Source organism: Muscardinus avellanarius (genome assembly GCF_963383645.1).
Source record: "Muscardinus avellanarius genome assembly, chromosome: 11".
In the NCBI taxonomy this organism is placed as follows: domain Eukaryota; kingdom Metazoa; phylum Chordata; class Mammalia; order Rodentia; family Gliridae; genus Muscardinus; species Muscardinus avellanarius.
Genome location: NC_137797.1, coordinates 70,205,648 through 70,220,438, shown reverse-complemented (window position 1 = coordinate 70,220,438; position 14,791 = coordinate 70,205,648). Strand labels below are relative to the sequence as shown.

General features: G+C 41.0%; 1 protein-coding gene across 3 annotated transcripts in view; it reads left to right on the top strand.

Annotated features, from left to right (window-relative positions):
• Positions 1 to 13,617, top strand: part of ATF1 (activating transcription factor 1) — a gene marked incomplete at both ends in the record, with an annotated part of 40,046 nt that extends 26,429 nt beyond the window's left edge. The window contains 4 exons of one of the 3 annotated variants that reach the window (XM_080706375.1): positions 558 to 688; positions 3,417 to 3,596; positions 3,685 to 3,844; positions 13,473 to 13,617. In XM_080706375.1, coding sequence (XP_080562501.1) covers positions 558 to 688; positions 3,417 to 3,596; positions 3,685 to 3,844; positions 13,473 to 13,617 — 616 coding nt within the window. The remainder of the gene's footprint in view (positions 1 to 557; positions 689 to 3,416; positions 3,597 to 3,684; positions 3,845 to 13,472) is intronic. The other 2 variants (XM_080706376.1, XM_080706377.1) reach the window with 2 other exon arrangements.
• Positions 13,618 to 14,791: the final 1,174 nt, after the last annotated feature.

The window sequence follows — 14,791 nt, the reverse complement described above, 5'->3', positions numbered from 1 at the left end:
GCCTTTCTTTTTTTTTTTTTTCTTTTTGGTGGTACTAGGGGTGGAACCCAGAGGCATTCTACCTCCGGGCTATTCTCCCAGACCTATTTTATACTTTATTTAAGTTGCTGAGAACCTCACTAAGTAGCTGAGGCTGGCTTCGAACCTGCACGATCTTCCTGTCTCAGCCACCCAAGCACGGGAATTACAAGCCTGCGCCACCACGCCCAGCTCACCCAAGCCTTTTTAATGGGTCTTGTTAGGTTGCTGAGAGTGTCACTATGTTGCTGGGACTGTCCTTGAACCTGCAATCTTTCTGTTTCAGCCTTCCAAGTATAGGATTATAGGCATGTGCACTAGGCATGGCTATTGTCTTCTTTCTTTCCTTTTTTTTTTGAGACAAGATCTCTTGTGCTGCCCACACTGGTCTTGAACTCCTCCTGGATTCAAGTGCTCTTCCTTAGTACCTGACCCAGCTAAGTTATTGTACTTTTAACCTGAGATTGAAAAAGGTCTAGCAGTATCTTTTTGTAAAAGCATTCTTAATACCAACATTAATAGAGTTCTATTTTTCACAGAAAAATTTTGAAAGACCTTTCTTCTGAAGATATACGGGGCAAAAAAGGAGACGGAGAAAACCCTGGAGTTTCTGCTGTCACTTCTATGTCTGTTCCAACTCCAATCTATCAGACTAGCAGCGGACAGTACAGTATGTATAGGAGTTGCTTCCACATGATAGACACACAGAACTAACTTTTCCCTGGAAAGAAGTCATACTTAAATAGTGGTAATTATTGAAGGGTAATTTTTGTGTATGTGCGGTACATGCTAGGGATGGAACTCAGGGGCAGTGTACCTCTGAGCTACACCTCTAGCCCTAACTGTTTTGTTTATTTGGGAATGTTCCCACTACATTGCTGACAGCCTTGCTAAATTGAGGATGGCACAAACCTGAGATCTTCTTGTCTCAGCCTCCCAAATACTGGGATTATAGGCATGTGTCACCACACCGGACTCAAAATGTATTTGTGTGTGTGTGTGTGTGTGTGTGTGTGTGTGTGTGTGTGTGTGTGTGTGTGTGTGATACTAGGGATTGAACTGGGGACATTCTACCACTGAGCTACACTGCCAGCCCTATTTTATTTTTTATTTTGAAACTGGGTCTAAATTGCTGAGAACCTTACTAAGTAGCTAAGGCTAGCTGCAAACCTCAATCCTCCTGTTTCAACCTCCCAAGTACTGAGATTACAGATGTGTGCCACCACACCTGGCTTACTTCCATATTTCTTAGGGGTTCTTTTGTCCTTCCTTCCACAACTGTAAAAAAAAAAATTATATAGTTCCATACTTAATTACTATTTGTATAGTTCCTCCTCCCCCTAGAATTTTTTTTTTTTTCAGTATTGGGAATGAAACCCAGGAGTATTCTACCTCTGAGCTATACCCCCAGCCCTATTTTTTATTCCTTATTTTGAAACAGGGTCTCACTAAGTTGCAGGGGGCCTCACTAAGTAGCTGAGGCTATCTATGAACCACGATCCTCCGGTCTCAGCCTCCTGAATGCTGGGATTACAAGCGTGCGCCACCATACCCGGCCTCACTCTAGAATTTTTCTGGCTAATTATTTTAAGATATTTGTTTGGATTTATACTCAGTAAAATTCTTTATTTTTTTAGCCGGGCGTGGTGGCACACGCTTGTAATCCCTGCGCTTGGGAGGCAGAGACAGTAGGATCACGCAGGTTCGAAGCCAGCCGCGTGCGCTGGCTTAGGAGACCCTGTTTCCAAATAAAAATGTAAAATAGGTCTGGGAGTGTAGCCCAGAGTTAGAAGGGCTTCCAGGAACCCCAGTACCACCAAAAAAAAAAAAAAAAAAATTCTTTTTTTTTTTAAGTTTATGAGTTTTGGCAAATGGTGTGGATTTGTGTAGCAGTGTCCACCATAATCAAGGTTTAGTTTTATCACCCTAAGAAATTTGTGCTGCCCATTTGTAACCTCTCCCTTCAGTCCTAACTTTAAGTCTAACTACCTTTTATCAAAAATACAGGTCCAGCCAAGCACGGTAATGTGCACTTGTAATCCCAGTACCTGGGAGGCTGAGACAGGAGAATCAGAGGTTCACAGCCAGCCTCAGCTTTTCAGCAAGGCCCCCTGCAACTTAGTAAGACCCTATTTTGAAATACATAATAAAGTAGGGTTGGGGGTATAGCGCAGAGGTAGAATGTTCCTGGGTTTAAGCCCTAGTATCTAAAAAAGAAAATTTCATTCCACAAGGGATCTGTTATATGAGGATTGCATAATGATAAACAGTTTTATTTGGTTATACTTTCTAGGGGTTTCATTGTAAGGGAGAGAGTAGTAATAACCAATAAAATTCAGTTAAAAATCTTTCTGAGCAACTGGGCGTGGTGGCACACACTTGTAATCCCAGCATTTGGGAACCTGAAACAGGAGGATCATGGTTCTTGTACAGCATCAGCTACTTAGTGAGGCCCTCTGCAACTCATTGAGACCCTGTTTCAAAATAAAAAATGAAAACTAGGGCTGGGGGTGTAGCTTGGAGGTAGAATACCCCTGGGTTCCATGGCCAGTGAAAGAAAGAAAGAAAGAAAGAAAGAAAGAAAGAAAGAAAGAAAGAAAGAAAGAAAGAGAGAAAGAAAGAGAGAGAAAGAAAGAGAGAAAGAAAGAGAGAAAGAAAGAGAGAAAGAAAGAGAGAAAGAGAGAGCAAGCAAGCCGGGTGTGGTAGCACACGCCTATAATCCCTGTACTCTGGAGGCTGAGATGAGGATCGCAGTGGATCCTCCTGTTGTTGAGTCTTGCTAAGTTACTGAGGCTTCCTCAAACCTGTGATTCTTCTGTCTCAACCTTCCATGTACTGGGATTACAGACATATGCCACCATGCCCAGCTATCTTACTTTCTTTTTAAAAGTTAGCCATTGTGGCCAGGCGTGGTGGCGCATCCCCGCGCTTAGGAGGCTGAGACAGAAGGATCACGCAGGTTCGAAGCCAGCCTCAGGTACTTAGTGAGGCTCTCAGCAACTTAGTGAGACCCTGTTTCCAAATAAAATATAAAATGGGTCTGGGAGTATAGCCCAGAGGTAGAAAGCCTCTGGGTTCCACCCCCAGTACCACCAAAAAAAAAAAAAAAAAGTTAGCCATTGTGCCGGGTGTGGTGGCGCATGCTTGTCATCCCAGCACATGGGAGGCTGAGACAGGCCCCAACCCTATTTTTTTTATTCTTTATTTTAAAACGGGGTCTCACTGAGTTGCAAAGCACCTCACTAGTAACTGAGGCTGGTCACGAACCCATATCTTCCTGTCTCAGCCTCCCAAATGCTGGGATTACAAGCATGCGCCACCACGCCTAGCCTTCACCATTCCTTTGAATTAGTATATTTTATATCCTTACACTAGTTATTTTCTCTCTCTGATTAAAGTTGCTATTGCCCCAAATGGAGCCTTACAGTTGGCCAGTCCAGGCACAGATGGAGTACAGGGACTTCAGACATTAACCATGACAAATTCAAGCAGTACTCAGCAAGGTACAATTCTCCAGTATGCACAGACCTCTGATGGACAGCAAATACTTGTGCCTAGCAACCAGGTGGTTGTACAAAGTAAGTATGTTTAATTGTAAAAAGTGTCCCGAAGTACTTTAGTACTTTTAAAGACACTTATCGTTAACTCACTCTTTTGACCATACAGCCGCATCAGGAGATATGCAGACATATCAGATCCGAACCACACCTTCAGCCACTTCACTGCCACAGACTGTGGTGATGACTTCTCCTGTGACTCTGACATCTCAAACAACTAAGACAGATGACCCCCAGCTGAAAAGAGAAATAAGGCTGATGAAAAACAGGTAGGTAGCAAAATTATATATTCAGAATGCATAAGGTTTTTGCAAATCTCAAAACATATAACTAGATGGTAGTTGTAACTGTATAATTAGAAATAAGGAAGATATTTATATCAGTTTTATTTTACTGAGTATTTGATTATGTAGTTCACTCCCAGGGGTCAGTCAGCTCCACTGGTCAGTCTCTATTGAATATGGTATATGGCCTAGAATTCTTCCAGTTTTATTGTGATCTTCAAAATAGCATTGCTAAGCAAAGTTTTTCCTTTTTTTCTTTTTTTTTTTTTCTTTATTTCTTTATTTTTTCTTTTTTTGCGGGTCTGGGGATGGAACCCAGGGGCATTCGACCTCCAAGCTATACCCCCTGCCCTATTTTTTATTCTTTAGTTTGAAACAGTGTCTCATTAAGTTGCAGAGGGCCTAAGTAGCTGAGGCTGTTCATGAACCACAATCCTTCACTTTCAGCCTCCCAAATGCTGGGATTACAAGCATGCTTCACGACGCCCTGCCTAAGCAAAGTTTTTCTTTTAGATTCGCTGCATTAAATGAAAATAATACAGGCATAGCTCCAAGGAATTTTGAGTTCAGTTGTAGACCATCACAATAAAGCATATGTCACAATAAAGTAAATCACATGAACTTTTTGTTGTTGCTTCCTAGAGATTGTAAGTTATATGCAATAGCACTGTGTCTCAAAAACAGTCAACATACCTTAATGTAAAACTAATTTGTGGCTTAAAAATGCCAACAGTGATCTGAGCCAGTAGTTATAAATCTTTCTGCTGTGAGAGGGTCTTTCCTTGGTGGTGATAGCTGCTGATTGATCAGGATGGTGGTTACTGAATGCTGGGGTATCTGATAGTTTCTTAAGATAAAACAATGAAGTTTGCAACACAGACTCTCATGGAAGATTTCTCTGCAGCATGTGATGTTGTATGATATCATTTTACCCACAGTAGAAAACTTCGAGATTGGAGCCAGTCCTCTTAAACCTCGCCACTGCTTTATCAACTTAACATATTCTAAATCTTTTGTTTTTCTTTCAACAATTCATGCAATCTTCACCAGGAGTAGGTCTCATCTCAAGAAACCACTTTCTTTACTCATCCATAAAAATCAGCTCCTCGTTTATTAAAGTTTTACCATGCCGGGAGTGGTGGCGCACGCTTGTAATCCCACCATTCGGGAGGCTGAGACTGGAGGATCGCGGTTCGCGGACAGCCTCAGCTACTTAGTGAGGCACTCCGCAACTTGGTGAGACCCAGTTTCAAATTAGAGAATAAAAAAACTATAGAGCAGGGGTATAGCTCGGAGGTAAAATGCTCCGGTTTCCATCTCCAGACCCGCAAAAAAAAAAAAAGTTTTATCATGAAAATGTAGAAATTCAGCCACATCTTCAAACTCCTCCTCTAATTCTAGTCTTCTTGCTACCTCACACCTAGTTCCTTCCTCCACCACTGAATTCTTACCCCTCTGAGTTATCCATGTGGATTGTAGTCAGGTTCTTCATCTCCAGTTAATGTTGATATTTTGACCTTCTCCCTGAATCACAAATGTTTTTAATCACATTTAGAATGGTGATTTGGGGGGCAGGGGTTTGGGTACAAGAAATTGAACTCAGGTGCATTCTCTCTTTGAGCTATACCTACAGCCTTTTTTTCTTTTTTCTTTTTTTTTCTTTTTTTCTCTTTTTTTTTTATTTTGAAATGGGATCTTGGTGCTGAGGGTCTTACTAAGTTGCTAAGGCTGGCCTCAAACCTGTGACCTTCCTGTCTCAGCCTCCCTAGTACGAGGATTACAGACCTGTGCCACCATGCTTGGCTAGAATGGTGAATTCTTTCTAGAAAGTTTTCAGGTTACTTGCCCATATCCATAAGAGGAATCCTTTGGCAGCTGTAGCTTTACAAAATATATTACTTTGGGGTGGGTTGAGGTGGCAGTACTGGGAATTGACTCTAGGGACAATCTACTAAGCTACAACCCCCCCGGTGTGTGTGTGTGTGTGTGTGTGTGTGTGTGTGTGTGTGTGTGTGTGTGTGTGTGTGTGTGTTATTGGGGATTGAACTTCAGGGACAGTCTACCCCAAGCCCTTTTTGAAACAGGATCCAAGTGGCTAAAGTTGATCTTAAGCCTGCCATCCTCTTGTCTCAGTCTCTCAAGTACTAGAATTATAGCTGTGCACCACCACTCCTGGCTTTATTTCTTGTTGTGAAACAGTCTGGCTGCTGAAAGCCCTGCTACGCTCTGGGACTTCCAGCTCTGTTTTTTTTTGTTTTGTTTTGTTTTTTTTCTTTTTTTTGTTTAGTTATTGTTTTGAATCAGGGTTTTGCCAAGTTGCTGCGGCTGGCTTCAAACCTGCAATCCTCCTGTCTCAAGTACTAGGATTATAGGCATACGCCACCACGCCCAGTTCAAAACACATGTGTGTGCGTTGGTGTGTGTGTGTTTTTACTAGGGGGTGGTGTATTTGTGTCTGTGTTTTTACTGGGTATTGAACCTAGGGGCACTCTACCTCTGAGCTACACTTCCAGCTTTATTTATTTATTTATTTATTTATTTATTTATTTATTTATTTATTTATTGGTTCAAGGGTTGGTGCAAGGGCTCAAACCCAGGGGCATTCAACCTCTGAGCTCCACCCCCAGCCCTATTTTTATTCTTTCTTTCTTTATTTATTGGTGGTGCTGGGGATGGAACCCAGGGGCTTTCTACCTCTGGGCTGCACTCTCAGACCTATTTTATATTTTATTTGGAAACAGTCTCTTAAGCCAGCTAAGGCTGGCTTCAAACCTGCGCGATTCTCCTATCTCCGCCTCCCAAGCGCGGGGATTACAAGCGTGTGCCACCATGCCCAGCTTTATTCTTTATGTTGAAACCGGGTCTCACTAAGTTGTGGAGGACCTCACCAAGTAGCTTAGGCTGGCTGTGAACCTGCGATCCTCTGTTTTAACCTCCCAAGTACTGGGATTACAAACTGCACCACCATGCCTGGCTCCTATTTTACTTTTTATTTTGAAACAAGGTCTCACTAAGTTGCAGAGGTCCTCAGTGAGGTGCTAAGGCTGGCTGCAAACTTGTGATCCTCATCTTAGCCTCCCAAATACTGGGATTACAAGCATGTGCCACCACACCAGGCTAAAATGTACTTCTTAAATAAGAATTAAAGGTCAAAATTACTCCTCGATCCATGGGGCTGCAGAATGGATGTTATGTTGTTTGGCATGAATACATTAATCTATTGTACATCCCCATCAGAACTCTTAGGGTGACCAAATACTCTGTTAATGAGCAAAAATGGAATCTTTGTTTCTGAGCAGTAGACAAATAATGTGATAATGGCAGACCTAAAATACTCTGTAAGCCACAGTTTGGGGGCTTTTCTTTTTATGATGTTAGGGATTAAACCCACGGGCATTCTACCTCTGATCCATTTCCTCAGGCCTGTTTATTTTTTATTTTGAAACAGGGTCTAAGTTGCTGAGTCTGGCCTTGAACTTGTGAGCCTGTGTCAGCATTCCAAGTATTGGGATTATAGGCATGTGTTACCATGCCTGGCTTCTGTAAACCAGGTTGTAAACAAATGTGCTGTCATCCAGGCTTTGTTCTATAGAGCACAAGCACAGGAGATTTAGCATTCTTTCTTTTTTTTTTTTTTTTGTGTGTGTGTGTGTGGTACTAGGGGTTGAACCCAGAGGCATTCTACCTCCAAACTACACCCCCAGCCCTATTTTTTTCAGTCTTCGTATTTTGAAACAGGGTCTCACTAAGTTGTAGAGGGCCCCACTAAGTAGCTGAAACTGACTGCAAACTTGTGATCCTACTGTCTCAGCCTCCCAAGTACTGGGATTACAAGCATGTGCCACCACACTCGACATAATTCTTTTTTCTTCTTCCCTCACCCCCTCAGTACTACAGATTGAACCCAGGGCCTCACACATGCTAAGTAAGCACTTTATCACTGAACTATAGCCCCAGCCTCCTTTTTGCTTTTTGTGGTACTAGGGATTGAATCCAGGGGCATGTCCGCCTCTGAGCGACATCCCCAGCCCTATTTTTTTTTTTTTTTTTTTTTTTGTGGGTGGAACCCAGAGGCTTTCTACCTCCGGGCTATACTCCCAGACCCTTTTTATATTTTATTTGGAAACAGGGTCTCACTAAGTAGCTGAGGCTGGCTTCGAACCCATGCGATCCTCCTGTCTCAGCCTCCCAAGTGCAGGGATTACAAGTATGCGCCACCACGCCCGGCTTATTCTTTATTTTGAAACAGGGTCTCACTGAGTTGCAAGGGACCTCACTAAGTACCTGAGGCTGTTGAATAACCTCAGTCCTCCCGTCTCAGTCTCCCGAATGCTGGGATTACAAACATGTACCATCACATCCGTCTTAACCCCAGCCTTTTTAACATTTTGAGACAGTCTGAGTTGCCCCAGGTGGCTTCAAACTTGCAATCTCCTTGCCTCAGCCTCCCAATTGGCTGGGATTACAAGTGTGACTACTATAGCCAGCACACAATTTAGTATAATTCTTAGGGGCTTTAGGATCTTTGGAATGGTAAATGAACATTGTCTTCAACCTAGTCACCAACTCATTAGCCCATAATAAGAGCCTATTCATTGAAGCAAGGCATTAACTTCTAACTATGAAAGCCCTAGATGGCATTGGTGATGCGCACTTGATTCCTAGTACTTGGGAGATTAAAGCAGGAGAATCACTGGTTCAAAGACAATCTCAGCAAGCAGTGAGACTCATTAACCTAGTGAGACCTTGGGCTGGAGTAGTAGCTCAGAGATAGAAGACCCCTGGATCCAATCTCAGTATGACAAAAAATAACTTTTCCATTGCCTTTGGCCTATCTCAGTTTGTTTTGTTTTTTGGGGTTGGGTTTTTTGTGGGGGGTTGGGTTTTTTTTTTGTTCTTGTTTATTTGTTTTGGTGGTACTGGGGTTCCTAGAAACCCTTCTACCTCTGGGCTACACTCCCAGACCTAATTTGTACTTTTTTTAAATTCAGAAACAGGGTCTCTTAAGCCAGCATGGCTGGCTTCGAACCTGCACGATCCTCCTGTCTCTGTCTCCCAAGCATGGGGATTACAAGCGTGCGCCACCACGCCCGGCTCTATCTCAGTTTTTGATAGGTCTTCATCGCTAAGCTCAATTATTTCTAGCTTCTGATTTAAAGTGAGAGGTATATATTTTTTCTTTCACTTGAGTAATCAGAGGCAATTATAGGGTTATCAATTGGCGTGTGTGTGTGTGTGTGTGTGTGTGTGTGTGTGTGTGTGTGTGTGTGTGTTGGGGATGGAACCTAGGGGCATTCTACACCCTCTATTTTTTATTCTTTATTTTGAAACAGGGTCTCACTAAGTTGCAGAGGGCCTCACTAAGTAGCTGAGGCTGTCCGTGAACCAAAATCCTCTTGTCTCAGCCTCCCAAATGCTGGGATTTACAAGCTAAATTGGCCTAATTTTAACATTGCTGTATCTTGGGGAATATAGGAGTCCAAGGAGAGGAGGGAAACAGGAGAACAGCCATTTGGTAGAACAGTCAGAACACACAGATAAGTTTGCTACCTGTGTGGACACAGTTTGTGAGAACCCAAAACAATTAAAATAGTAAATCGAAGATCACCATAACAAGTAATGAAACAGTCTGAAATACTCGAAGAATTACCAAACTGTGACATAAAATCATGAGCTGGACATAACACATCAGCTGAGACAGGATTGAGGTTCACGGACAGCCTCAGCTCCTTAGTGAGGAGGCTCTTTGCAACTCAGTGAGACCCTGTTTCAAAATAAAGAATAAAAAAAATCGGAGCAGGGCGTGGTGCACTTGCTTGTAATCCCAGCATTTGGGAGGCTGAGACTGGAGGATCACGGCTCGCAGACAGCCTCAGCTACTTAGTGAGGCCCTCTACAACTTAGTGAGACCCTGTTTCAAAATAAAGAATTAAAAAAAAATAGGCAGGGGATGTAGCTTGGAGGTCAAATGCCCCCTGGGTTCCATCCCCAGACCTGCAAAAAATAAATCAGGCTGGTAATGTAGCTCAGAGGTAGAATATCCCTGGGTTCCAACCCAAGTACCACCAAAAAAAAAAAGAGGATCACAGGTTCATGGCCGCCCTCTGCAATTTAGTTAGACCCTGCTTCAAAATAAATAAAAAGTGGGACTGGTGTTGTAGCTCAGAGGTAGAATGCCCCTGAGTTCAATCTCCAGTACTGCAAAAAGATAAAAAAGAATGTTCCTAAGAGCAGAAATGCAAATGAGGACATAATTGTTCCATTCAGGCTTTTAGTGGATTGAGTGGTGCCCACCCACATGGTAAGTGCCCACCCAAATGCTATCCCTCTGGAAAGCCCTCACAGACATACTCAGAAATAATGCTTCACCAGCTATCTGAGAATCCCTAGACCCAGGCCGGGCGTGGCGGCGCACGCTTGTCATCCCACGCTTGGGAGGCGGAGACAGGAGGATCGTGCGGGTTCGAAGCCAGCCTCACTGGCTTAAGAGACCCTGTTTCCAAATAAAAATATATTTTAAAAAAAAAAGAATCCCTAGACCCAATCAAGTTAACAGACAAAACCACCATCACGGGGTTTTCTATCAATAACTATCTTGAAAATAATGGGAAGTAATACTACATTCATATCAGTGACAAAAAAATAGTATCACAATATGCTAATAAATTTAGTGAGAATCGCAGGATCCACTTTTTTTTTTTTATACTGGGGATTGAACCTATAGGTATTCTAACTCTGAACTACACCACCCCCAGAACTTTTTGAAACTGGGTTTTGCTGATTGCTGAGGCTGGCCTCAAACCTAAAATCCTCTTGTCTCAGGTCCCAATAACTGGAGATTGCTGATGTACACCACCAAGCCAAGCAAGAATCCACATTTTAACATCATTGAAGCCAGGCATGATGACACTTGCCTGTAATTCCAGTACTTGGGAGGCTGAGACAGGAGGGTAACAGGTTTGCGGCCAGCCTCAGCAATTTAGGCCCTCTTTGAAAAGAAATAGGGCCAGGGATATAGCTCAGAGGCAGAATGCCCCTAGTTCAATCCCCAGTACAATAAATAAATGAATGTCACATTGAACATTGAAACAATTAGGAAACATATTCTTAGAGATGATTAATATTAAAAGTTGATTTGTTCAGATTGCACATATAAATTTAATATAGCTCAAAATCTGTTAAATGTAAGGAATTAGACAAAGTAAGCTGAAAGTTTACATGGAAGAAATAAGTATTGCAGAATGGTAATGCATACCTTAAAGTGGGGTGTGGTGGCACATGCCTATAATCCTGGTACTTGGGAGGCTGAGACAAGAGGTCCCATGTTTAAAGCCAGCCTCATCAACTTAGCAAGACCCTCAGTAACTTAGACCCTGTTTTCAAATAAAGAAATAAAATAGAGCTGGGGATATAGCTTAGCAGTATAGAATGCCCCTGGGTTCAATCCTCAGTATCCAAAAAATAAAGAGAGAGGCTTTAAGGAAAAACACAGATGTCCTATAAACATGAAATAATACTAAACTTTACACATGAATTAGGAAAATAAAATAAAGCAAGGAGGTACAATAATGGCAAAAGTTTTTGAATTTTCATAATATCATCTATTAGAGAAAGTAAAACAGGTACTCTCATCTGCTTGTTATTGGCCTGGACAGTGAACAGATCCTTTGGAGGGCAGTTTGGCACTGATTTTATTTATTTATTTTACTGAGGATTGAGCCCAGAGATATTATGCCTCTGAGCTATCTTTTAAATTTTTATTTTGAAACAGGGTCTCACTAGGTCACAGGGCATGTACGACCGTGCCTTGCTTGGCACTGATTTTAAACGAATATAGCTTGGGATCCTGAAAAAAAAAATGTGTGCGACAAAAGCCAGGCATGGTGGTGCATACCTGTAGCCCCAGTACTTGGGGAGGCTTAGACAGGAGTGTGCCAACATTCCTGACTGATCATTTTTGATACATAGCTTCTTTAATTTTTATTTAATATTGAATTACAGTTGTTGAGCAAATAGTTCAGTGCAGGTTCAAGGACAGCCTCAGCAAATAGTGAAGCTCTCCTCAACCTAGTGAGATCCTGTTTCAAAATAAAAATAAAGTTTGGCTGGGGGTATAGCTCAGAGAGAGAATGCCCTTGAGTTCAATCCCCAGTACCAAAAAAAAAATAAGTATGGCAAGGGGCTTCTATAGAGTGTTCATTGGAGAAGCCGGGCGTGGTGGCGCACGCTTGTAATCTCAGCCTTGGGGAGGCTGAGACAAAAGGATCGAGGTTCGCGGACAACCTCAGCTACTTAGGCCCCTCTACAACTCAGTGAGACTCTGTTTCGAAATAAAATAGGGCTGGGGGTGTAGCTCAGAGTTAGAATGCCAGTGGGTTCCATCCCCAGTACTGCAAAAAAAAAAGTCTTCATTAGAAGCTTTTTTTTTTTTTTTTGGTGGTACTGGGGATGGAGTCCAGGAGCCCTCTACCTCTGGGCTACACTCCCAGACCTAGTTTATACTTTATTTGGAGACAGAGTCTCTTAAGCCAGCTGAGGCTGGCTTCGAACCTGCACGATCCCCCTGTCTCAGCCTCCCAAGCGCAGGGATTATAAGCTTGCGTCACCACGCCCGGCTTTTTTTTTTTTTTTTTTTTTTTTTTTGGTGGTACTGGGGTTCCTGGAAACCCTTCTAACTCTGGGCCACACTCCCAGACCTATTTTATATTTTTTGAAACAGGGTCTCTTAAACCAGCGCGGCTAGCTACAAACCTGTGCGATCCTCCTGTCTCCGCCTCCCAAGCGCCACCACGCCTGGCTTATTATTTTTTTGATTGTTGTGTTTTCTCTTTTGCAGTTCTGGGGATGAAACCTTCACCTCCAAGCTACACTACCAGCCTTATATTTTATTCTTTTATTAATTAAAAACATTTTTTTGTGGGTCTGGGGATGGAACCCAGGGGCTTTTTATTTTGGGGTTCCATCCCCAGTACTGCAAAAAATATATATAAATTTTATTTTATTTATTTATTTATTTATTTTGGTGGTACTGGGGGTGGAACCCAGAGGCTTTCTACCTCCGGGCTATACTCCCAAACCTTTTTTATATTTTATTTGGAAACAGGGTCTCACTAAGTTGCTGAAGCCTCACTAAGTAGCTGAAGCTGCCTTCGAACCTGTGCGATCCTCCTGTCTCCGCCTCCCAAGCGCGGGGATTACAAGCGTGCGCCACCATGCCCGGCTGTATAAATTTTAAAAGCTATATATAAAAGTCAACACAGTCAGGTTTGGTGGCACATGTCTGTAATTCCAGTTCTTGGGAAGCTGAAACAGAAGGATCATGGGTCCAGGACAGAATGTGCTAACTTCACAAGACCCTGTTTTAAAATAAAAAGGGTTAGAGATATAGCTCATATTAGCTCAGAGGAGAAAACACTTCTGAGTTCAATACCTAGTATCATTAGGGAAGAAAAAAAAAAAAACTATGTATTTCACTGAATGTAAATGACCCCTTAATTTTTTTTTTAAATGGAAGGCAGGGATGACCAAAGGAGATTACAAGAGGTTATTTATCACTTAAAGAATGTGAAGTGTTTTTTTTTTCTTTCTAACGCTTTTTAATGCTTCTATTTAGAGAAGCTGCTCGAGAATGTCGCAGGAAGAAGAAAGAATATGTGAAATGCCTGGAAAATCGAGTTGCAGTCCTAGAAAATCAAAATAAAACTCTAATAGAAGAGTTAAAAACTTTGAAGGATCTTTATGCTCATAAAAGTGTTTGATTCTTAAGAAAGAAAGTATTTTTGTGGACTTGCCTAAAAATTAGATGAATATTTTAGTGGAGTTTTATAAATTCAAAGGTCAAAAGTGAAGCTAATTTTTATTTACGCTTTTGCAACTCAAAGATAACTGTCTTACGCAAGAAATCTGGTGACAAGAGGCTGTAGTAGAAAGTGACCTCCAGCAAGCTACGGGCACAACTGGAAGCTCTGTAAAAATTAAGCACGCTCAAGAAGAAATTAACTTTAAATTTGGATTTTCTAAATAATAATACTTGTCAATCAAAAAATGGCAGATAAATGAAATATGGTGAATTAAAATTTTTTAAATCAGTTTACCCCATAGGTTTGCATTTCTTACTGTTTCCTGAAATTTACCTTTTTCAGTTGTGTATTTTATTTCTACCAATAAATTCTAAATTACAAATGTAAAAGAAAACCCAATACATTTCTAAATATATAAATTATGTGTTCTGATTATGTATACTTGTTCTACTGTCAGGTCTTTTAAATGGGTTTTTTAAGGTTTGTTTGTTGGATTTGAGAGGGTTTTTGAGACCTGGTTAACTTTTTAAGGATTTGTCCTAAAAGGCATCTAAGGTACATGAATATGAATGGAGTGTGGTGATTTTGTAACTTTTTTTATCAGAATGGAAACAGAACTATTTAAAAGTTTTATACTTCTAAATAGTTGTTTTTGCTTACTCTGGCAAGGGTGATTTTTTACAAATATATAATTGGTTTTTTGATTCAATATCCTATATGCAGCTGAATATCTATTACTTATTCTCTTGTGCTTTAATAGAATGAAATGTTTACAGGCCCTTGAAATACTATTTTTTAAAAACCTTCTGAAGATGTGTACCAAAGTTTTTCCAAGATGATTTTATAATCAATTTAATGTAAGGTTTATCAGGTTCTAAAATAATAGAGCTATTAAGGCAATTTTATGCTAGAGACTATTTGTAATGTAGTGAATGGTACCTTTATAAGAAAAGTGACTGCCAGTATATTTTTATAGCTAATCTTTATAAATTTTAATGTTGAGTTTTTAATGATTATTTTAAGTGCTTAAATAGTTTATTTAGTAAAAAAATTACATTTCAAAGTATCATTTTTATATTATGGGAAGTAAAGTTTTCAGATTGGCTATTATTTAAATTGTAAGTTTTATATA